Below are 24194 nucleotides of genomic sequence, written 5' to 3'. Positions count from 1 at the left end.
CCACCTCCAGCCTGATCCAGGCCACCGTCGGCTCTAGCTAGTGGCCGGCTGGTCTTAGGGCCCACCCACTCCCTACAGTGGCCACCAGGCGTCCTCCCTGCCCCGCGACCTGTCCCAGCGCTGCCGGTCACTACTCCCCCACCACTCAGCCGCCCTGGCCTCTGTCACTCCTGGCGTGTGGCCACTCCTGGGACCATGGCACGCCAGCTCCTCCTCCCCCAGGTACCTTGCTGGTACCTGCTCAATTTCCCTTTTTACTGTGGCCACACGGACCTCACTGAATTGACCACTGTCGCCGTCCCGAAGTGCGTGTGTCCCTGGCATGGAGCGCAGTAGCACTGAGTTTCCTTCCCGCCGTCCGTCTCCGGAACTTTCCCACCATCTCCGACCACAGCTCTCCGTCCGTTCAGTGACCGCTGCCCGCCTCCCGTCCCCACAGCTCCGGGCAGCCGCGCCCTGCCCGGTCGGAGATCGCCAGCCCCATCCCCCGCAGCCCCTTTCTCCACTTCTCCGATTTGCTCTGTGGCATACGACGCTGTCTGACGCACTGTTTTTTGTTTCCACCCCAGCATGTGAACCCTGATTGTCCAATTCTTGGAGGTGTGTTCCCGAGCACTTGCCGCACAGCTTGACACATGCAAGCACTTAGTGACCTGTTTGTCGAATGACTGAATGACCTCGCCACTGATTTCAGCTCCTGCCTGGATCTAGGGGCTTCCCCCTTGCGCCCTGCCCATCCTCTTTTTGCCATCCTTGTCACCCTAGAACTTGCGAGTGCCACAGCTCACACGGTGATTGTCCTGGCCGCCCGTGACCTGAGCAGATTTTTTTCTTTCCCATCTTAACAGAAGAAAAAACTTCCCCTTTTCAGGATGACCCTTCAAGTCACGGACACGACGCAGGGCTTTCTCTCTACCTAAAACTTGGAACAGCAGCCTCCGGCTGCCAAAGACCATAGAAATGAAATGTCAGTAACACACGAGACCTAGCGAAGACCCAAGAGGAAGAGAGAAAAAGGCCACGGCCGGTCGAGGGATCAAAAGCCTGGACCAGCATGAGGCCGGCTCAGTGTCGCTCGCTGTGTACTGTGGAAGGCTCCCGCACTGTCGGCCATGGCCAGGGGGCCGGTGCAGGAGGCAGCCAGAAGCAGGGTGGACCCTGGCTCCAGGCCCGGGGGGCTAGCCTTGGTGAGAAACACTTCTGGCTTCCCAGGCTGAAATTCAAAACAGGCCCATGCACATTCAGAGACACCCCCCGCCCAGTGGAACAAAAGACAGTGTGTCCACAGGCCTGGAACATGTGGGACGCCTGGTCTCAGTCCTGTGCGCGGGGCCCATCCCAGTGCATGAAGGCGGGCCGGGCTGTCTTCCCGAAGCATCTGCACCTGTTCTGTGATGAGCTGGCAGGTGACCTCAGCAGGGTCTGGCCGACACGGGGCATCCTGACCCTGCAGGAAGCGGGCTCTGGTCCCAGACTGGTCTGGCTCCCGCCTGCCCTAGGTTGAGATCCTCAGCTCAGGACTCTGTGTCCAGACCACCTTTGCGGATCCCTGATGCATAAGGGGGTCTTTGTGGTGTCTGGAAACGAGGGGTAGGAAGCGGGGCACAGCCGGCCGGGACCCTCCACCAGCCAGCGGATGGGCGGAAAAGGCGAGGTGCGTGCCCACAGGAGTCCCCATCCCTGACTGCCCTGATACGGACACGCTTGCTCAGACACGCCAAACGTCTGTGAAGGTCCCTCGGCCTCTACATGGCATGTCGGGGCGGGGGGTAGGGGTGCTGGGGTCAGGCCTGGGGCCACAGAGCCCCTGGGATCTCGGGCTGAGCCTCTAACGTCATCACCCATCATGCTGGCTCCCTGGTGGGGGCTGGGCCACAGGCTGGGTGGATGGAGGCTTTTCAGCCAGAGCTTGTGGCGTGGAGGATCAAGTGTGTAAGAGCCAGCACCACGTCGGGGGGATCTCCCCACAGAGACCCCATCCCGCCTACAGCCCCTCAGAGAACTGCCGGCCCACCGCCCCTCCAGCCGGCCCACTGCTCTCAAGCTAGCTGGCTTTAGAGCTTCTCTTCCCTGGGAATACAGGCTGGCCTCCGCATCAGCTCCCTCTGCCGTCCGAGAGTAAATAGCCCACCTGTGGTGCTGCGTGCTAACTACACGTACACTGGGTCTTCGCTCATTGGTGTCCTTCAGCAACAACCCTGGGAAGTAGGGTTATTGTCCCCGTTGTATACAGGAGGAGACTGAAGCACAGAGAGGGTAAGCAACTTACCTGAGGTCACACAGCCAGGAACAGCAGCACTCCTTCCGTCCTATGGAGCACAACAGCCACAGAGGAATAAAGGTGGCGGCTGGACTCTTCCTCCAGGCCGATGAGGTCACAGTCTGCAGTCCCCGGGCGTGCTCTGTGTTGACCATGAGGCTCTGAACAGACACATGCTTCCTGGCATGGCCTGCCTACATCTAGTACCCCTGTTGTGTTCAACACAGCACAGCAGTGCATTGTCCCCCCCTGGATGGGGGACTTGCATGATTCTCGGGGTGTGTCCTGAACCACAAGTTGCTGCTCCCCAGTCTCCCTGCCTTCATTGCTCAGAGCTGTAGAGTTTTATGTCCTGTTTACCTGATGATGGCTCCAGCAGAACCTGTCAGGTGATGGTCATGCACTGTTGCATGGGTTGTGCACTGCTCAACTGAGAGCACTCTTCACAGAGACCATGCAGTGAATGAGCCCTGCCCCCAGAGCTGTGATGCACCACCTGCCCCGCTACCCGGATAGCAGATCCGTCTTGGGTTCTGATCGGAGCTGGTTCGGATTTTGCCTGCCCTTGAACGGTGTTTTCCAGACAGACTCCATGGTTCTAGGATCATCTTTCTGTGCCTTCCTGGCCAGGTTCCTCAAGGGTGCCCTGCTGTGGACCTGGTGGGGTTCCATGTGGCCCACGCTGGAGCTGGATGGGAACCAGTCCACCTTGAACCTGGCCCTAACTGTACAGCGGAATGAAGCAGCCCAGGGCTCACCGCCCCCAGGTGCCAAGCTGGGACTAGTACGCAGGCCTTCACACTTTCCCAGTCCACTGTACTTTCCTTGTTCCGTCCCGTTCCCGAGTACCATGAGGGCATCCAGAGGGCACCCCGCTCTCCTCCTCCTCCTCGGACTTCCTGACAGCACTGAGCAGAGGCCGGCTAATCGCTGGGTTTTGTCCTTTCTCATAGACAAAGTAGAGGGAGGCTGCGAACGCGGGGGCCCCGAGCATCTGGAGTGTGGCTCTAGCCATGACTCATTAGAAGGTCAGGACTGGAGCCTTCAGTGTCTCCCAGAGGAGGGCAGGTCAAGGCAGTGCCCCGCAAAGGGCCAGCAGGGTTTGTCCAATCAGGGCTTCTCTGGCTTGGGGATAAGTTTGTGGCCCTAGTGCACTTTTTTGCTCATTGAACAATGAGTGTTGATTCTCTTCCCAGCCTATGCCAGGGACTAGCTGTATGTACAGAGAATCCACAGTCCTCGCCAGAGAGAGCTCTTGGTCTGCTGGGGAAAATGAGTATTATTTGTCATAGGTTGTGGAAATGACCTAGGACCCTCATCATGCACAGTTGTTCAGACGGTGCACTGCTAAACTCTAAGGGCAGACTTCACATAAACCGTGAGATGAGCGAGTTGTAACACACCAGCAGCCCAGCTGTCCGCGGGGGCTCTAATGTCCTTCTGTAGACATCGTATAAGGCTGTAGACTGTCAAGGGAGGACCACAGCCCTGCAGTGGGAGGTGAGGGAGATGGGGCGGCTGGTGCCAATCTGAAAAGGCTTTACCCCAACGAAGATGCTTGCTGGGTCTTAGAGAATGAGCGGCAAGTCTCCAGCCGAGAAAGAGGGAAGGGTGTGCCGGGCCGTGGAGAGACCATTTGTCAGCCTTTGGAGGTGTGAGGCGGAGAGGCAGGCCAAGCGGAGGGGAATGGGGGACATAGGAGGCCTGTACGGTCTCCAAGGCAGAGCTTCACGTGGAGGGGAGTGGTAGGCAGAGGGGAAACCTGAGAGCAACTCGGGATTTGGGGAGAAGGCTGGTGGGGTAGCGACATGCAGCCGGGGGCCTGACTCCCCGAGTTTGACCACAGCCACCGTGGCTGGTCCTTTGGGCTGACCAGCCCTCCCGAGGGCCTGCCCATCCCAGCAGGCACATATTTGGAGACGGATATCCAACAGCAGGGCCTCGGGCCCTCGACCCCGGGAGACAGGTCACGTCAACAACATGTATACCCCATTTACACGGAGGCCGGGGCTGCCTTCTGCTGGGGTTTCTGCCTTCTGGGATAGTTTATAGGGTCTATTTCTGGAACATCCCTCGCAGCCAAGAGGACATGGAGGGGGGTGGGGGCAAGTGCCATCTCTGTTCGCTGTCACAGATAGCCGGATGGCCACTCCCCATTCCCAGCAAGTACCCGTTCGCAGCAATCCGGTGACCGGTGGGGGGTGGGGGGACATGCTTCCGAGGCTCTTTCTCAGTGTACAGGGGTCCCCAAGAAGGAGCCAGGCCAGACCAGCGATTGCCACTTTCTGAGGTGACGATAATTTGCTGTCGCCCCGAGCAATTGCAGATCCCTTGTGTGCGGGCAGTTTGCAAATTGGGTGTGGGACGGACAGAGACAGAGACAGGATCTGATAACGGAAGAGCTGGAGGGAGATTGAGGCGTGTGTGGGTCTGGCTGAGCAGAGCGTCTGGGGAGAAGCTCGCCACCTCGCTAAGGACTCTGCTCTGGCGGTTTCTTTGAGGTCAGGTGCACTGATGGGGCGCCCGGCGGCTCGGCGGGTTGAGCGTCTGCCTTCAGCTCAGGTCGTGATCCCCAGGGCCTGGGATCGAGCCCCGCATTGGGCTCCCTGCTCAGCGGCCAGCCTGCTTCCCTTCCTCTCCCTCTGTTGAAAAATACATCTTTTAAAAACTATATTTAAAAAATTAAGTAAGGCACATTGGGGGATGATTTACATACAGTAAAAGTCACCCCTCTCAGGGTATGATTCTTGGAGTTTGGACACATGTATATGCTCTTACAACCAGCACCATAACCAAGATACCAAGCATTACTGTCACCCCAGAAAGTTCCCCAATGTCCTTCTAAAGTGGACCCCAACCCAGCCCCCAGCACCCGTGACTCCCTTCTCTGTCCCTAGCCTTGCGCCTCTCCCAGAACGTCCTCGAAATGGAATCAGGGGACGTGTCTGATTGGAGTCTGGCTTTAACTTCGGCAAAACACACTCGCGATCCCTCCGTGTTACTGTGCGAACCGGTAACTGACCCCTTGGGCTGCTGACCGGTGTCCGTGGGGCCGATGGGCCACCGCGTCTCCGGGTCTCCAGGGGAGGGGCCGACGCTGGACGTGTTCCCAGTTTGGGGCGAGCACAAAGCAAGGCCGTAAACACCTGCACGCGGGTCTCGGCGTGGTCCCGGGTGTTCGGTTCGCCCGTGGTCCAAGCGTGGGGTTGCTGCGTCACGCGGTCTGTGTATGTTTCCCTTCAGGAGAAACTGCCGCCTCCTCCCAAGGGCTGTGCTGTGCCTTTTTGCTCTCCTGTCGGTTCCAGGTGTTCCCGTTCCTTGTGAAAAATTCCAAGGACAAAGCACACGGGGCACCGGGGAGGTTGTGTGGCTGGGCTCTGGTTCCGCAGGGCCCTGACCGGGGGGTGGGCCGGCCCCACCTCCCTCTGCCCCCTGCCCTACAGCCGTGCGTCCCCTTCAGGATTGTCTTCCCCTTGAATCTTTGTAGAAGTACCGTTTGGGCCCCTGCGGGGGTTCCTGGTTGGTCCTCTTTCTGGTAGGGCTTCCCGTGATGGATGCGTTTCACACGTTGGGCACGGAGACCGCGCCGGGCCTCGCGCTTGAGAACCCAAGTGACGCCAGAGAAATGACCACAGGCTGTTTCCTGCTCGCCGCTGTTCGTGCCGCGCGCTGTCTCTCCCTGCAAGTGTCCTGGGGGCCGTTCTAGCTGGAGCAGAGACAGGGAGACAGGCGGTGAGGGGCGGTGACCCCCCCCGATCTGCTGCAGAAAGCCACGGAGCCCCGCGTGTCTGCGAGGCAGTAAGAATGACCTCAGGGACAAGACACAGAGGGACGGAGTGAGTGGCAGCCCCGGCCTTGGGAAACCGATGGTCTTGTTTGGGGCAGAAAGGGCAATGCACACATACACCCCAGGCTAAGCCAGCATCACCAAAGATGCCAGGGACCATCCCGGGATCCGTGCCGCCGCCCCCCACCCCTGCCGCACAGGTGGCCACACCTCGTTCTTGGGCACGGAGGAGAAGTACCCTAAAGGCTGGGCTGTTGGTCGGGTGACTTGATTTAGGTCTTAAATGACCATGAGACTCTCGAGTGGGTGAGGAGAGGGGCTGGGACCCACAGGTGTGGAGGGCCGGGGGGTGGGGGCAGCAGCAGAGGCCCAGGAGTCAGAGCGTGGGGCGCCTGCAGAAAAGGCAGTTCTCCCTGCTCCCTGCCAGTCCTCCTTCAGCTGCTGCTTCCCCGGGAAAGGTGGGATCGAGGACCCCTGAGCTGCATGGGGACCTAGAGGCTGGCCGGCTCAGGGGTCCCCCAAGGTTGGTGGGGGGCAGTGCAGAGGGGACGACCAGCGTCTCTGAGACCCCGGAGTCAGAACTGGAGGGCAGCGGAGGGGAAGATCCACAGCGCACGGCAGGTCACACGGCAGCCTCGGGTCAGAGCTCTGGGCAAACCGAGTCATCTCCCACAGGGTCCCAGGGTCCTGCCCGGTCCGAAGTGGCACTAACGGTGATGTTCTCTGTCTGTCCGTCCACCGTCCAGGTGCAAGTTCTTCAGTCTGACTGAGACGCCGGAGGACTACACCATCATTGTTGACGAGGAGGGGTTCCTGGGTGAGTGCTCTGTCACCCCAGACATTTCTGCCCCCGCCTGCCGCCTTATTTCTGCTCCCGCCCGCCGCCTTATTTCTCCCTCCCCCCCAACCCGCCACCTTATTTTTGCCTCCGTCTCCTGGCGAGTGGGTTAGAAGGTCAGCACAGAGTCTGTTTCCTTCTCTCCCTGTGCCGTGGCTGCTCCCCTTCCTTTCCGCTGAGGAAACTGCCCCAGGAAAGGCCCCAGAGCGGGAAGGGTCGGTCAGACGGCGGCGTGCTTACCCAGCTGGGAACTCCAGGCTACGGAGGAAGTAGCTACAGCCCTGGGCTCCTTTCGCTGAGCTCCCACCGCCGAGCGAGAGGCCGCCGGTCCTCCGTCCCTGGCTCCCGGGCAGGGCTCCCGTAGGCCCTGCTGCTGTCCCTTCCTTCGCGTGTGTCCGTCTTCAAGGCTGAAACACAATTCACGTAGCAAACGCGCGCCCTTCTACAGTGTCCGGCTCGGCGGTCTGTGGCCTGCACGGGGTTGTGTGGCCACGCCCACCGACCTCTCCCCTCCCCCCAAACAGCCTCATCCCTGATGGCATCACTCCCCGTCCCCCGTCTCCGCCGTGTCCCCTCCGTTTTATGCCGTCGGCTTATGATGTTGGTCCTGGTCTAAAGCGCCAGCGAGCGTCCGTTTGCGCGGCCCGCTGCCCACTCGTTTGTGAGAACGGGGCGTGTTCGCGTCCCGCCGGCGTGGAGCTGCGAGCGGGGGGCGGGGGGAGGTCAGGGGACCAGGCCCACGGCCACGGAGCGGGGCTCCCCCCAGAGCCGGCGTTCCCGCCGAGGCCCCCAGTTCCGTTCGGGAGAGCCTACAGAGAGCGCCCCTGGGTCCGCATTTTTACAAAAACCCCCATTCCACCCCAAAGGCAACTCCTGGTCACTCTTTCGCGTTTCCCTTTCCAATGGTACGGGGCACGAGTTGTCTCTCGTCAGTCCGCGTGCCGTCCTGTCCCGGAGAGAAGTGCTTGCCCCTGACACCGTGACGCGACGTTTCCTGCGATGTCACGGCCTCTCGCGGTCCACGCCGTGGTGGATGCCGCCTGCCTCCCTGCCCGGTCCCCCTGCGCTTAGAATCCAAGCGGGCATTCCTGGTTCTCCAGGGATACATTTATGACCTTCATTTCACTCCGGCTGATTCCTAAAATGGGGTCTGAGACCTGGTGTTCCGGGGTCAGAAGCTGTTTGTGTGGTTCTTAGGGCAAGTGGGGGGGGGGGGCCTTTTTAGACCATCCACGCCGGTGAACGAGGGGAGCTTGGAAGAATTGACTTCACCCCTGCTCTCCGTCGTGCTTACGCACCCCTACCCCATCATCAAAGATGTCTGTCCGGTCCATCATTCATCCATGCACAGACCCTTTGGGAGCTTAGGAGCCACAGACAGGAACTTCTGCCCTAACCACAAAGCACGGTCCCATGAAGAACGTACACTTGGGGACCCCAGACCCATCTCCATCTCTGTGTGGGTCCTGCTGAGAAGCACGGCACTTCGGATGCGGAAGGAGCGCCCCGGGATGTCTCTGCTCCAGGAGCAGGTACCCTCACGGCCCCGTCTCCCCAGACGAGACAAGCTCGCTCCATCTCGGGGCCACAGGCGAGCCAGTGCGGCGACCAGAGACAGAGGAAGGCTGTGGCCGCAGGACCCAGGGGGCCGGTTTTGCAGGGTTAGGTTAGGGTTTGCAGGCCCTGGAAACCCACGTTTGTAGGAATCCTCAGTCCCCTGGGAGGCATCGCGCAGGTGAATGGTGCCTGTCCCCAGCCGGCACCGCCTGCCCCCGGGGTTGCAGGAGGCGGCACTGACAGAGGCCCGCTGACCCCATGAGCCACGGGGTCTGCCAGCCCGCAACGCGGTTATTCGTGGTCGCAGTGGGTGCTGTGCGGAGACCCCGTAGGAGGGACCCTTGCAGTAGTATGCAAGCCAGCAGACTGGATCGGTTAGGAGCCTGAATCGACCTCTTCCGACTTCCCTCCCTGCCCCCGCGGGGCTTCTGGCTGTAGACACTGTGCTGTAGAAGCCCTGGGAAGGGCTCTTGCTAACTGCGTTTTATAGATAAGGAACCTGAAGTGCAGAAAAGGCTGTCACCGGCCTCTCCAGATGCCTCCAGGGGCCGGGCCCGAGGCCGGGGAGAGCAGAAGTGCGGGAATGCGGCCTTTGCCCCTCAGGGGCTTACGGCTCTGGGAGGACAGAAACACAGGAACCAGAATTGCGTTGCAGTATCAATAGAGAGTGGTACCCAGCCTGGCTGGCAGAAGTGCAGTCCAGGAGGACTCCCCAGAGGAGGCAGTGCTTGAGGCAAACCCAACTAAATGACTAATGAGCCCACCCGGTGAAACCCGTGACACTGGGAGTGGGGAGCCTTCTAGAATGGGGGGTCGCTGGGCATGCAGGGGAGAAGACAGAGGCAAGGGGGAGCCAGTGAAGAGGCTTATCTGACCGTGAAGGGCTTGCCTGGAGGAGAGCAGAGTGAGGAGGCTGGCGCGGTGAGGATAGAGCAGGAATCAAGAAAGATTCGAAATCTGAATTTACCGGGGACTTTTTCCTGAGCTGCACTGCTAACTAGCGGGGAGCCTCACGCTATATTTAAGTCTGGGAGAACCGGGGAGCTTTCAGCATGTCCCCTTCTGGGAGCTCGGAAGAGGAGACTTTGGGGGAGCTTAGGTAGTCAGGGAAGGCTTCCTGGAGGAGGCCGTTTTTGCTGCCCTTGAAGAGCTAGGGAGGGAGAGCGCATGTCAGGTGGGGGTGTATGAGTAAGTCTAGACGCGGAAGCAGAGACCAGGTTCAAAAAGTCGATGGAAAGACAGGTTCAGATTTAAAAAGGGGTGAGCAGGGTCCATTTGGACCTTGTTCTGAAGGCAGTAGGGAGCCATTGAAGGTTGTTGAGCGGGAGAGAGTCGTCACTGAGGCTGGACTCAGGAAGAGGCACCTGGGGTGAGTACGCGGGAGGCGAGAGGGTGACGTGGGGGCCTCCCTGGGGGAAAATAAGCAGGCTTTGTCCGAAGTGAGATCTTCAGGCCCAGGCTGAGACCCCGACTGACCCAGGAAGGGAACTACCCACAATCTTGAAACCCCAACTTCCCCTGGAGCCGTTAATAATCCCTTGGCCTCTCCCCAGACCTCTTCCGGTGGCCGGAGCAGTCATAGTGTCTTCAGTGTGGGGAAGGGGGCTCCGGGAGGGGGAGAGAAACCGGTGTAAGTGATTCACCCAGCCGGGGCTGAGAGGAGGGTCCGCTACCTTGCGGCGGCTGCGTAGGGGTCTCGCTTCCAGGCCGCGATTCCTGGTCGGCACTTGGGGCTGAACCGGGTACGGTTACGGGAGCGCGGTGTCTCTCGCATGCATGCTGGTCCCGAGGCAGGGGGAGGATGTCGTCCAGAAGCGACTCCTGGCCTCCCCGTGAGTGCGGACGGGAAGACCCGGGTTCAGATCCATCTCTGCCGCCTGCACGGCTGCTGGTGCTGGGTGTTGGTGTTGCCCAGAGTGAAGGCGGGTTAAACACCTCCCCCTCCTCCTGACCCCAGGACCCTTGACCCTGCTGCGGGCGGGGCAGGAGAAGCCCAGAAACACAGGCTGGGTGGGGCACACAACAGCGGTGGCACGCAGGGACCTGCAGCCCGGGGCAGAGGAGGCCTGGGGCAGGGGGGGTGGGTACCACGAGGAGGGTAGGGGGAGGGCTCTATCCAGCCACAGAGCCACCCCAGTCTGAAGCTGGGGAGTGACAAGACACCGTTAACCTCCATCACCACAGCTCCCAGAGGCTGTTTGTAGAGCCTCTGCTGCGTGCGGTGACAGAGACAAACAACCCATCTTGGTCTGGGAGTGGGTCCGCTTTTCCTCTAGGGACGGGCAGGCTCGCGGTCTCCTGGTCAGCCTCCTGGAGCTCATCCCCACAGCCCCAACAATGGCAGCTCGTCCCCCCCGAGGCTTGGCCCGGGGTGAGGATGGGCTCGGACAGGCCTTCCCTCCCTGCCGCCCACCCCGGTGTCACAGGTCCCAGGGGCCAGAAGCAGCGAACACTGTGGTTTCTGACCGCTGGTCCGAGCTGACCACTGTCTGTGGGTTCTACCCAGGGCCGAGAGCCAGCAGTGGCTGGCCCCGAGGCCTGGAGCAGGGCAGGCAGACCCATCCCGGCCGACCCGCTCGCTGCCCAGACTGGCCAGCAGTTGGACGGCCCTGAAGTCCTCTGTCCCCCGCCCCCTTCAGCCCCCGCAGGGTCCCACACCCCACTCTCAGCTGGCCTCAGGCCTGGGCTTCTCCCTGGGACGCATCCAAACCCGCCAAGAAACTCCCCAGAGCAGAGCCGTGTCTGCACCAGTGCCCCTTAAAAATGCACACACCCCAGCGCTTCACTGACTGGGGGGCACATGCCTTCCCCCCTGGACTGGCCGCAGCTTCCTGGCAGCCTCCGCCAGGGCGGCTGGAGCCCGGCCTGGAGTCGATCTGTCCCAGCCTGAAGCTGGCGTATGTCGCCGTCCGCCTCCCACAGCCTGCTCTGCCTAGCGGGGATGGGGCGGACTTCGCACAGCCCGTGTGCGTCCGTAAGCTGATGGGCAGCGAATGCCCTGTCCCCACTGGTGGGCCGGGGCTGGGAATGGCGCTCGCTCCCCCCTCGGGGCCCCGTGGCCCGATCCTGGGAGGTCGGGTGTGGGAGTAAGGGGTGATGGTGAGGCCACCCCCCAACCTCGGGCCGGCAGGGTGACCGAGCCCCGACAGGAGCGGGAGGGCAGGTGGGTCGGAACGTGGGGCCCGGACAGAGCAGAGGCAGGGCCGGCTGCCCCCGCCCCGTCCTCATCTTGCACCCCTGCGCGCCACGTGCTGAGCATAGACAAGGCCACCGCCCCGCACGGTAGCCGCGCACCACGTGCCCTTCGCAGAAGCAAAATGAATCCAAGTGAAATAAAACATACGCTCTTTTCTGTTGCATTAGCCCCGTTCTTCTGTCGCTCTGAAGCCACAGTGAGCGGCTGCGGTCTGGGGCAGTGCGGGTGTAGACGGACCCCTCCCTTTCTCCGCACAGAGCTCTCTGGGGAGAAGGACTTGGGCTCTTCTCCGAAGGATGAGGGAAGCCGCTGGGTGGTCTGGGGTCGCGAGGAACCTGGCAGCGGCGGGCAGAGGGCCTGTTCGCAAATGCCGGTGTGGCCTCTTGTTAATACGCAGCGACTTAAGACGTAACTGACCCTTCCAGGGCTTTCCCAAGAGGGCCGAATGGACAGGGGCGTTTTCAAGTGTCCAGCGTTAAATACATTAAAACGATGGCCGCTGTCGGGGCTGCGTGGCTCACACCCAGCACACAGGCCCCAGGAAGCCCTGGGCTGAGCGTTGAGCAAGGCTGGACCATCAGGATACCTGGCCCTCAGCGGCTCTTGGGGCTGTCTCTGAACTAGATGGCCAGATTGGGGGGCTCGCGGCGTTCTCCCTAGGTCCAGGCCTCTTAGAATTTCAGAACTGAGCTGCTGTTTCTGGGGAGTTTTCCTGCAGCCGTCAGACTATTTCTCTTTCAACACCCACGTAACAGACCGGATGCTGAAGCCAGAAGCCCAGGGCCCCCTTACCGGTTGGCGCACCAGGCTGTGGTTACTGCGCGAGTGGTCAGCGCGTCTGAGGTCCTCTGAGGGCCTTCCCTGCTCGGTCCCCCCGGGCTGGGACCTCTGATTCCATTCTGCTCTGACAGACGAGGGAACCGGGGCCCAATGGGGGGCCCTGGCAGGCAGCCGGCCCTGTCCCCGGCCCGGAAGACCCATCGCGTCACAGTCACAGTCACAGGCGCGCCTTCCATGTGTCATCCGCTTCCCCCCCCTGCAGAGCTGCCCTCCTCAGAGCACCTGAGCGTGGCGGACGCCACCTGGCTGGCCTTGAACGTGGTGTCGGGCGGGGGCAGCTTCTCCAGCTCGCAGCCCATCGGCGTCACCAAGATCGCCAAGTCGGTCATCGCCCCGCTGGCGGACCAGAACATCTCCGTGTTCATGCTCTCCACCTACCAGACGGACTTCATCCTGGTGAGCCGGGGCCCCGCACCCTGGGGCCTTGGGGGGCATCATCTGCGGGGTTCTGTGGTCCCCCCGTTGTGTGGTCAGCTCAGAGAGAGGTCAAGGGTACCTCAGGGTCATGGCTCAAGTGGCCGCAGGGCCCCGGGTGGCCCTGTGGGGCTCCGTTCAGCCCCGTACACCAAGTGCTTGTTGCAGACCGTGCCGGCTTGGACCCCGAGCCTCGGCTGTGAGGGCACACGAGGGTGGGGGGGGCGAGAGTGTCTGCTCCCAGGCCGCAGCGGGTCCAGACTCCCATCCCCCATGAGCACGGCGGGAGGGATGGGGGAAGCTGGTTCGGGGAGCAGAATCTCAGAGTGAAGGGAGGTGCCCCCCAGGGACCACGGGATGCCAACATCCTCGACTCCCCGTCCGTAGGTGCGTGAGCGGGACCTGCCCTTCGTCACTCACACCTTGTCATCGGAGTTCACCATCCTGCGGGTTGTCAATGGCGAGACGGTAGCTGCCGAAAACCTTGGCATCACCAATGGCTTTGTGAAGCCCAAGATGGGTGAGTTCAGGAGGCTCTTCCGGAGAGACCTCAAGAAGTCCCCAGGGCACCCTAGAGCACCCACAGAGCACCAAGTGTAACACAGGGTCAGACCCTGCTCTCTAGGTCTAGCAAGGACAGGGGAAGGGGACACAGTTGGCGATGTCCAGAGGCCACTCCTCACCCATCCAGGGTATCAAGATGGGCTTCCCAGAGGCAGCGACTCTCGAACTGAAGCTTAGAGCCCAAATAGGAGCTCAGCCAATTGGTAGAGGTTAGCACGGGCATTCATTCCAGGCAGCCAGCAAGGCATGTGCAAAGGCCCAGGGGTCTGGCAGTGAGCCGGAGAATCAGGAGAGCCGTGAGTGAATGTATTGGAGGCTGGAGAAGGCACAGGGGCCAGGTCCCCCAGAGCAGCTGCCGGCTCACCCCGCCTCTTGTCCCGGGCCCTCCCCTACCCCGTGCCACTCCTCCCCCTGGCCTCAGCACCCGCTGTCTTTGCTCTCACAGTCCAGAGGCCTGTCATCCACCCTCTGTCCAGCCCGAGCAACAGGTTCTGTGTCACCAGCCTGGACCCTGACACGCTGCCTGCGGTCGCCACACTTCTCATGGACGTCATGTTCTACTCCAATGGGTACGGCCGCCCCCTTGGACGGGAGAGGCTGCAGGGCAGGCCAGGGAGGCCAAGGGGACACGGCTGTGCCTGGGAGCCCCGGTCTGAGTGGGGAGATACCGAGCTACCCCTGTCCTGGAAGCTGGTCTGGGGCAGGGGTCATGACTGTACCCCAAAGTCATGCTCTGACTGGGGAGACATCCTTCCTCGGGAACCCCAAAGCATGGCGAAGCCCCAGCGCCACACGTCTGTGGATTCCACCCCCACGCTCCATCCCCGGAGCTCCAGCGGCAAGCCCGGTCTGTAGGGGCGCCAGGAGCCCAGGGCTTTTCTGCTTGGCAGACAGTAGGCTTTGCTGCCTTTTTTTTCTCGGATTTTAGTGGGGGTGGGACCAGGGACCCCAAGATGTGGGTCAGCGCAGGGACAGAGAAACCCTGTCCAGGAAGGGGCAGGGGTGGTCTGCAGCCAGGGCCGGCTGGGTGTGGGGCTCCGGGAAGCATGGTGCTCGCCTCTGTGAACGCCGCGGACTCGTCTGCCTCAGGTGGGGAGACCGAGCCTGGGGCCGGAGGTTCAGGGTCAGGATTGGGGCCAGGACTTGGCCGCAGCTCTCCCAGGCCGGGGGGCAGGCGAGCGGACCGGGTGGGGATCTGGGTGTGGTCAGGGTCCACTGTCCACCTCACCACGCCACCCCCCGCCCCCAGAGTGAAGGACCCCATGGCTGCCGGGGAGGACTGTGGCCACATCCGTTTCTTCTCCTTCTCCCTCATTGAGGGCTACATCTCCCTGGTGATGGACGTGCAGACCCAGCAGAGGTGAGTGGCCCTTCTTACTTACCGACGACAGGCAGCTCAGAGAGCTGGTGGCCTGGGGTCCCTCGGCCTCCCCTCTGGGGCTGGCGGTTGGGGGGGGGGCAGTGTTCCCAAACGCACTCCCAGCCCTGCTTTCCCGTTCCCCCAGATGAAGGGGGCGCTCAGGCAGGGCCTCGAGACCCCTGATCGTCCCGAGGGCAGCCACCGCTCCGACCCAGGGACCGTGACCAACGTCGGCCTCTGGGGTTTCTCTCTTTCTCTCCTTGTTAAGGTTCCCTAGTAACCTGTTGTTCACGAGCGCGTCTGGAGAGCTCTGGAAGATGGTGCGGATCGGAGGACAGCCCCTGGGATTTGGTGAGCCCCGGGGGGTGCCACACCAGCGGGCGGGGGCCTAGCATCTGTGCGGGCATTCCATCCGGGCTCACTCACCCTGCCGTGCAGCTGGGGAACTGAGGCTGGCGGGGGCCGGCGTCCGTGGCCCTCGACCGGCGAGTGACAGGAGGCAGGGGGCTCCAGACAAGAGGGCGGGAGGAACGCCTTCAGCCAAAGCAGCCGTACCTCTCCCCGGCTGGGAGAGCGCATTCCTGCCGCTTGTTAGCACGCCGGGGGCCAGAGTCAAACAGAAAGGGAAGGGAGGCCTGGGCGGCTCAGGCAGCTAAGTGGCCACTCTTGATCTCAGCTCAGGTCCTGGTCTCAGGGTCATGAGTTCGGGCCCTGCTGCTGGGCTCTGTGCTGGGCGTGGAGTCTGCAGCAGAGAAGGGAAAAAGTCACCTATGAGTCCCAGCTGCTCCCAGGCCGCGGCCGTGGTTCTGATGAGGGTCCTTCACGTAAATAAATGCCATCGCCGTCAGACTCGGACACCCCAGCATTCACCCCGAAATACCTCACCGTTCCTGTCCTGGGAAGGAGCCGCTTCTCCGTAACAATGACCTGACCCTATAGAGGACCTCTGTGGAGATTCCCTAAGAGTCTCGAGCCTCAGCTTCCACAACTGCCCAAACAGCGCCATTGGCGGCAAGTTTTGTCCACAGGCGTGTTCAGGGGGCCGTGGGGCTCAGGGTCCTTGGGGGTTAGCAGGCCTGCGGGGCACTGATTCGCCTGGGGCCGGGTGGAGGCCGCCGGCCCCACTATCAGGGATGCGCCGATCAGAAATGATTTCCTGCAGCTAGACCCGTTAGACCCCAGAGCTGGAACCCGGGACAGGCTCTCGGTCGTCTCCGGGAAACGGCATCCACAGACCCGGGTGGGATCGGTGAACCCTGAGTCCCCACAGACGGAGTGAAGGACATTCCCGACGAAGCTCCGACTGCTCCAGGGGTGATCACGTCAGCCCTCGGACGCGCGTTCCTAGGACAGGAGACGGAGGTGGCAGCATATGTTGACCTGGGGCAGAGGGGCAGTGAGGGACCCAGGTTCTGCCTCCGGCCTCACCTGCCCGTGGACACACTTGCAGGTCATGGTCACTAGCAAGACAGGACAGGTCCCCCCGACTCCGCTCGCATCGAGGCCAAAGCCAGAGCCGTCCTGGGGGCAGGACAGCAGGCTGCTCTGTGGAGTGCTAGGAAGTGTACACTGAAGGCTCCTGGTCCAACCCTGGCGACCAGTTTGCCTCTTGGCACGGGGGTGGGGGGCTCCTTTGCCACAGACCCTAACGTTTCTCCCGCCCACACTGGCTGCCCGGTGCCGGGTCGTGGGGATCGAGCGCTGGAACAACTCTTCACCAAGGAGGTTGTTAGAAACAAGCATGGCCGCAGGCAGGCATCCTAATGAGGAGGATGGTGGGTCCCTCCCCCGGGTGGGGAGCACCCGTGCATGTCTGTTGTACCGGGTGCTCTGCTGTCAGCGTCACAGTTAAAGCCCAAGTGGCCCAGGAGAAGACTCCCCAGAGAAGGTGACCAGTGGGGGTACTCCCTGGCTCTCGGGGAGGAGGAGGTAGGACGCGGCAGCCCCTGTCTGCAGCACCCGCGTGGCTCCAGATGGCTGTGCCCGGGGTGCAGGCTCCAGAGGTAGGCAGGGTTGAAGAACCCAGCCAGGTCAGCACAGGCAGAGGGACGGAGTCCTGAGGCCGGCCCGAGGGGTCTGCCACCATGTCTTCCTGTAGGCGGTGGGGAGCAGCCGAGCTCTGGCAGGCGGGGGAGCCGCCGGGGGGCAACCAGGAGCCCGAGTCCTTCACAGGGCTGCCTGTAAGACAGTCGTGGAATGTCTTGATGACGTGTCCAGATGTGTCGCCGGCGGCGCTGGCAGCTGCCCTCGCAGGGCGGCGCGGGGTCTGAGCCACCCTGACAGCCGGCAGGACCCTGCCAGGGAAGCAGCTCGCCGAGAATCTGAAGGGTTCCAGACCGGCGGGTTCCGCGTGCTTATGAGTGTGCTTTGGGGTAAACGCGGCTTCCCCCAGGACCCAGTGTGCCCGGTGCAGGTGGCTCCGTCCTCGCCCGGGCTCTGCTGTGCGCGCCCTCGGGGCTTCCTCTTGGCCACCCTGTCATTCTGCAGAGTGCAGGTCCCCGGCCTTCCGAACTGATGTGACACGGGGTCCAAACCCGCAGTCGGGAAAGCATCGTTCTCGACTCCCGTCCCCAACCCCCGTTTCTGTTGGAGTAGCTGTGTGCGTAGTGAAAGGATTTGGGGAGACTGCGCATCCCCACCACTCGGTGGCACAGGCGGTCACCAGATGCCGGGCTCGCCCAGCCGCCAAGGGCCTGCGTGTCCAGCCGGGAGCCCCGGCAGACTGAGCGGAAAGCAGGAGCCCAGAGTCACCGCACAGGTCCAGGGCTGGGCCAGGGAGTGAAGGAGCAGAGGAGAGGCTGGAAGGGATGGCAGTGGGGTGCCGCAGGCTTGCAGCCCCGTCGGTTCCCGGGCTCCAGCCTCAGAATCGCGCGGGGAGCTGGTGACCCGACCTGGACTCTCCCACCCAGTTGGGAAAAGGCATCGTCGTCAAAATTGGAATAGTGGATTTGGGGGAAACCACCTGAAAGTTTGGAAGGGGCTGTGTTGGTGGCAGAGTGGTCTTCAGACCCTGGAGGTCTTCCTGGAGGAGGAAGCTTTGAGTGGTGCCTTCAAATCAGGCAGGGAGCCGGGGGTGAGGAGGGGATACACCCCCGCTTTGGAGGTCTAGAGGGAGGTAGAAGCCCCATTCCCGGTGTTCGCAGGGAGGAAGTGACTTGACCACGGTCTTCTGGCTAGAAAAAGGGTCAGAGGGTGACAGGGAAGAGGGCCTGAACCCACGTCCTCCCTCCGGCCACACGGGCTCCGGCTCTGTCGCGGAAAACTCGAGAGGTGGTAGGGACGGGGAGCGGGGGAGCAGACAGAGAGTTCAGCTCTGTGGAGCCCTGCAGACGGACGAGAGTCCGTTGTGGGGGTGCGGTGGGGGGTCAGAGAAGGCTCCTGGGGGGGTGGTCAGAGCACCAGGGAATCCTGGCGTGGCATCCGGGAACCCGCGTGGTGGGCGTGGTGGGCAGCCAGGCCTAGCTGAGCGTCGTCCCCGCCTCTGTCCCCAGATGAGTGTGGCATCGTGGCGCAGATCTCCGAGCCCCTGGCCGCCGCAGACATCCCCGCCTACTACATCAGTACCTTCAAGTTCGACCACGCGCTGGTGAGTGTCCCGCGTAGACTGAGCGGAAAGCAGGCGCCCAGAGTCTCCGCAGGGGACGCCCGTGCGGGGCTCACGGCTCTTGCCTCCCCTGCCCCTCGCAGGTGCCGGAGGAGAACATCAGCGCCGTCATCAGTGCCCTGAAAGTCAGCCAAGCAGAGAAGCACTAGGGGGGCCTCCCCTTCCTCCCTGTCCGCCCCCAGGCCTGGGCCCGGCCCTCACCCTGAAGATTCTTCTCGCAGTATTTCTCAGACTGGAAAATCGGCCCCAGGGACCCCCAAGAAGGGGCCTCTGGGAGACGCCCCCGATCGCTTCCCCTGCCAGGCCTGGGGCGCCCAAGCCAAGGCCTCCCTGTGCCCTTCCTGGAGCCCCCAGACCCTCCAGAGAGCCCCTAGTCTCCTCCTCCCCCCGACTCCTCCTCCAGAAAATGAGGTCCGAGGCCCAGGGAGCTCGCGAGCCCGCCCACCTTCCCCCCTGGCCTCGCCCGCAGCGGGGGGCGGGTGCTGAAGGAAGCAGGGCCCTCCTACGAGACGAGGGGGTTCCGGTTCTCGTGTCATCTAGGGGAGCTGGCCGAGCAGGGCTGAGTTCATGGAGCCCAGGGAGGCCCCCGTGAGGACCTGGGCTGGATGTTGTGGTCGCTGGTCTCTGGTTCCATCAGCTCCGGGCTGGTTCCCGCAGAGTGGAGGCCAGTGGGCGGCCCCTGGGTCGCGTGCTGGGGCAGCTGGGACAAGCCTGGGTGGGCCCCGAGCTGGGGAGGACCCGCGCCGCCCAGAATCTTGCCTGCCATGCACAGGGTCTGTGCCCCAACTCCCAGCAAGACTGCCAAGGGGGCCCTGAACAGACCCTTCCCACTGTAAGCGCTCGCTCCGGGGGGCGGTTCCCGGGAGACCCACCAGCCTGGGCCGTGGGCGCCCGACCCCTCTTGCTTTTCCCTGGACCCTACCTGGGCAGGCAGAGCCTCGGTTTCCCCCAAGTGGGGGCATCCCCAGCATTCTGGACCTGGGGTTTCTTGGGTCACCCCCACTCCCCAGCAGTTGACTAGACCAGCACAGGCCTCCCCTGATATCCTGTCCCCTCCCCCACCCCACTTCTGGGGGATGCGGAAGGCCCCTGCCCCCGACTCGCCTGTCTGCCCGCCCCTCAGCTGGGGACTGTGGCATTAATGAGTACTTGACCTGGGGGGGCAGCTTATCTGAGCCTTAACAGAGAAAACTGTACCGTACGTTTTAGTTTCTTATTTAATATATTTGCGCCCAGGCTGCGGTTGGCGGCAGTTTTCGGGGGATGGGGCCTGCTCAGTTCCGTCAGGGGGCCCAGGGGCTCGGCATCACTCAGCTGGCGCCCAAGCAGGAGAATCGGGGGGTGTCCCAGGAGTGTGGGCCTCTCTTTGGAGCAGGAAGTGGGCCACAGAGTCTGTTGCAAGGCAGGAGTTCCCCCCCCCCCCCCAGGGCAGCCCCACTGACGGCACCCAGGGCACCGTGGTCTGTGTGAACATCAGAGGGGACCCAGAGGCCACGGGGCGGTGGCAGCCAGGTGGCAGGCCAGCTGAGGCGGTCTAGTACCCCTGCGAGGCTGACCTGGGAACATCGGGTGAGCCCCCGCGCCTCCCCTCCAGCCGGGGGTGCTTCCCAAGCGAGCTGGACCAGAGGGTCCCTTGAGGTCCGTGTCCTTCCTGGTGTTCTCAGACAGCGCGGCTGAACCGCCGTTCCCGAGAAGCTCAGAGGAGAAAGGACAGTCCCTTAGGCGAAGGGCTTGTGCAAGCCCCAGTCCCCTCTACTCCCAGCGTGAAGACGACCTCTGAGCCCCGGCAGCCCACCACGGAAGAGCCGTGGGTCTGGATCCTGGACGCGCTCAGGGCCCAAGCACTGATTAGGAACCCTCTTCTTCTTTTTTCTTTTTTTTAAGTTAATTCATTTTGCACAAAACTCGAAAACAACCAAAACGTGTCCACTGTTTGCTGGCTCCAAACCGGGGGGTGGTCGCGTGGGCAGGGAGAGACCCTCGGGGCCCCCTCTCTCTCCTTGGAAGGCCTCAGTGTTCCGTGGCCCGTCCTTCCAGACTCCCGTCGGGTCTCCTGATGGTGTCTGCTCTCCGCCCGCTCGCCCTGCCCAGCAAGTGTGTCGGCGCCGTGACCCCAGAAGCGTGTGCTGCCCAGACCCCCCCGAGAACGTATCGATTGTACACACCTATAAATACTTGTGTTTTATGTCGATATAGATATATACTGTAAATAGCACATATACTTGAGCAATATATGTTAATATATGCTGTGGGCACGCACACGCGTGTGCGCACAGTGCGCGGACGCCGACCCCGCTGTGTGCGCGCGTGTGCGGGCGCCGGGGCCTCCGCCCGCCGTGTCCCCGCCGCACACGGGCACGTTTCGAGCCACCGTGTGTTTTTCAATCTAGTTACGCAGGCAATACGTTAGCGGAGAAGCCGGGGCTTGAGAGCAAAACCAAACCAGCAGCCCAAGAGCGGAGCCCCCGGGGCCCGCCCCCCCAGTCCCCCCCGAAAGCTGGATTCCGTGCCATCCTGCACCCCCATTTCCATGGCCGGGGCCCCGGATACCCCCGTTTGGTCTGGGGGACCCTGGTACGGAGGGAGGAGAAAGGCTGTCTTCCCATCGCCCTGAGCCTGAAGACCTGGGCGGTGGGGAGGTCCCGGGGTGTTCCGACCCAGCCCTCCACCCGGGGTCCCCCACCCTTCAACGTGGCTATTCCTGTGACGTTTCACCCGCAAGCTCAGATACCTCAGGCTCTTCTCTCAGGCCTCCTCCTGCAGACGAGCCCCGTCTAGCCAGGAAAAGGACCGATGTCGGTGACCTTGTGCCCAGGAGGGGCTGGGGAGGCCTGGGCAGGAGCAGCCGCCCGGACCTTCCCCTTCCCCAGTCTCCCCCCCCCCCCAGCTGTCTGCATGACCGTGAGGAGCACAGTCACAGGGACTTGGTTTCCAGAGTTCGGTGGGGGGGGGAGAATGCCCCCCAGTTTGCATTGTGGGGGGGGGGGGGGGGTCTCCAGACCCGCAGGGCCAAAGCTGTCCTGGCTCTGGGTGGAGGGCACGTGGCAGGGGCAGGGAGATGGGCTCCTGAGCGAGGCTGCCGAGAGGTGGGGTGGGCTCTGGGCGTGTGTGGCTTGGTCTCTGTGTCCCTTGCCAGCCGAAGGCCACCCCTGCCCATCGCGTGCTCCATCCCTGCACACTACAGAGAGGAGGTGGGGAGAGGGGGAGGCGTGACCACCCCCTTCTCTCAACCCCAGTTATAAAAATCTGTCTCTGAGGTTCAGCCCTCAGCATGGGCTCCTCCGGTTCCCCAGAAACCCCTTCCTCCCTCTGCCCCCGCCGGGGGCTCCACAGGTCAGAGGTGGGCGGGGCCAGCCCTGCGCCTTCTTTGGGGTGGGGGAGGGTCTCCAAAGCCCAGAGGCACACATCCAAGCTAGAGAGGTGAGCGGACTTCCCCACCCCGGGATCCGGGGGGTCCCGAGTCTCCCAACCACCAGCTTTCTCCCCGCTCCACCAACTGCAGGCCACGGGCCCCTGGTGGGACCCACAGCCGCCAGCCGTGGCCTCCCCCATGGGGCAGCATGGCCTTGGTGACCAGTGCCGGGTCCGGAAGAAGATGCGTGGTCTGGCGAGGCTTGTCCCCTGTGAGATGATGGAGGATGAGGGCCTGGAGGTCAGGAGAGAAGGTTCTGGTTTGATGGGTAGGGTGAGGCCCCTGTCCCAAGCCAGGGGCCTGGTGGTCAAAGATGAACCCACCCCTGCCCCCACCAGCCCCTCCTGGCCGCGTTTCTCAGGCTGACCATTAAGGGGGGGTCCCTGGACCACCTTTCCGGGCCTCTGGATCTGGACGTGGGGACAACTTGGGCCCTTCCCAGACGGGGCTAAGAGGTACCTCGAGGACCTCCCAGGAGACAGCAGAGCGCTCCTGTGCTCTGTGGCCGAGTTTCTGATGCCACTTCCCGAGTGAACCCCGGGGGGAGATGGGGTAGGAAGAAACCCCCCGGTAGATGTGTCCCCTGTAAGCGGGGAGAGGGGACCCGCCGGTCGTGGCGGTCACAGCCGCTGGGGAATGGAGCAGGCGGTTGGCTTGGTGAGCAGAGCTTGAGCGGGAGGATAATGGAGTCTCCCCCCACTTCACACCCCCAAAGAAGGGAGCTTCGGCTTTTCAGGTTTTCCCAGATGCTGTGCTGGGAGAGGACTCGGCCCGGAGGGGCAGTAGCCTCCCTTGAAAGAGGCTGCAAGGCCCTCAGCCAACCAAGATGGCCCCGGGGAGGGGGGTCCTGGGGCGAGAGGCCCCGGGGTCTGAGGGCGGCTGAGCCCCACTCCCCACTCCAGATACCTGTCCCTGGTCCCAGAGCTCCCCAGGCTCATTTTTTTTTTTTTTTTTCCTTTCATTTTCAAATTAGAGGCCCCGCAAGGGCAAGCTTTTTTGTCTCTCCTGCTCTTTCCTTAAGCCCTGGGCTCCGAGGAGAAGGCCAAGGCCAGGCGGGGCCCAGCTACCAGGAGTGGCCCCGGGACAGCGGGGGAGGCCTGCAGCCTGGCCCTGTGGCCTCCGGGGGCAGGGAGGCAGTTTGAGGCTCTCGGTTCAAGGCGGGACAAGACCCGGAGCCCGGACGGTGTCGTGTGCTGGGCCCCGCGTGCGCGATGTCCCGCCTGCGAGTGTGTGAGCAACCCCGGGACCCACCCGGATCCCGGCGACGTGGGCTGCACGGAGTGAGGTTGGCAGTGTGTGGGTGGCAGGCCTCGCCCGCGGGGCTGCCCCGACTTCATTAAGCTGCTCGGAGGGGGCGGGGCGCGTCCCCCGCAGACAGCACTCGCCAGGAGAGGCTTTGGGTACTGGCGCCCCTCACCTGAGGGGGCCCCTGGGGTCCCAGGGCAGGGAGCGCAGTTGGTGGAGGCGGAGAAACAGGCCAAACTCGGGTCCCCAGAGAGAGGTCAAGCCCAGTGCATTTTCCAGTCCTCTGCCTCAGTTTACCTCCCCAGAAAACCGTCCAGGAAGAACTGAGCAGGGTTGGCTCCCCAGCGGGGGCCGGGGGGGGTGGGGTGACTGACAACAGAATCCCAAGTCCTCTTGCTCTATGCCAAAATTATTTCCGTTATCCTGAGTTGGGGGCGAGCGGATGGTGGGTGCGTGACGGGGCCCTGAGGGGCCTCCACCCCGCGCAGGGGGGCCTCGCCTCGGGGATCTGGCCCTCACCTGGCATGTCCCGGGTCACCAGCAGCCGTAGCAGGGGCGCGTAGATCCGTCCCAAGTTCTGGGGCGAGGGGGAGCACGGGGCCACCCAACGCCCCAGGGCCCTCACGCTTTTACCCTCTTTGTCGAAGACACACAAAACCCTCGAGATTCATGTACTGTATGACGGAGAGAAAAAAAAAAGTACCTAATGTTCCCCCCCCCCAAAAAAGACAGTATATTTTGTACTTTGTAAAGTGTTCATTAAAATGGAAACAAAAATGGAGGTTGGCTGACGAGTCTCTGGTGCGGGTCTGCGTGTGCTGATGGTCTAACCTTTCTCTGAGCCGCGGCCGGATGGGTGGCGGGGAGCACAGCCGGGGCCGGAGGGGGACGCCGGGAGGAGGGAGAGCAGGTCTCCCAGCCCCACAGCCAGAGTCGGAGAGGAGAGACACCCGCCCAGGGCGAGGGGGACCGTCACCGCTGCCCGGTGCCGTGTGACAAGCAGCCCCCGGACCTCAGGGCTGCATGGGCTCGGGCGGGGGAGCAGCTACGGCCGTTCTGGCTCAGGGCCGCTCAGTCACCTGAAGTCTTGGCCGAGACCGGAGGGTCTGCTCCCAGA

At 62.8% G+C, this 24194-nt stretch overlaps 1 protein-coding gene across 1 annotated transcript in view; it reads left to right on the top strand.

Annotated features, from left to right (window-relative positions):
• The window catches only part of CASTOR2 (cytosolic arginine sensor for mTORC1 subunit 2), a 48543-nt gene extending 24685 nt beyond the window's left edge, over positions 1-23858 (top strand). The window contains exons 2-9 of the mRNA XM_059154406.1: positions 6794-6864; positions 12681-12874; positions 13280-13412; positions 13902-14025; positions 14706-14816; positions 15085-15167; positions 18308-18402; positions 18504-23858. Of these exons, the coding sequence (XP_059010389.1) occupies positions 6794-6864; positions 12681-12874; positions 13280-13412; positions 13902-14025; positions 14706-14816; positions 15085-15167; positions 18308-18402; positions 18504-18569 (877 nt within the window). The 3' untranslated portion in view covers positions 18570-23858. The remainder of the gene's footprint in view (positions 1-6793; positions 6865-12680; positions 12875-13279; positions 13413-13901; positions 14026-14705; positions 14817-15084; positions 15168-18307; positions 18403-18503) is intronic.
• The last annotated feature ends 336 nt before the right edge of the window (positions 23859-24194 follow it).

Source organism: Mustela lutreola, chromosome 17 (assembly GCF_030435805.1).
Source record: "Mustela lutreola isolate mMusLut2 chromosome 17, mMusLut2.pri, whole genome shotgun sequence".
In the NCBI taxonomy this organism is placed as follows: Eukaryota; Metazoa; Chordata; class Mammalia; order Carnivora; family Mustelidae; genus Mustela; species Mustela lutreola.
This window is presented reverse-complemented; position numbering and strand designations above follow the sequence as displayed.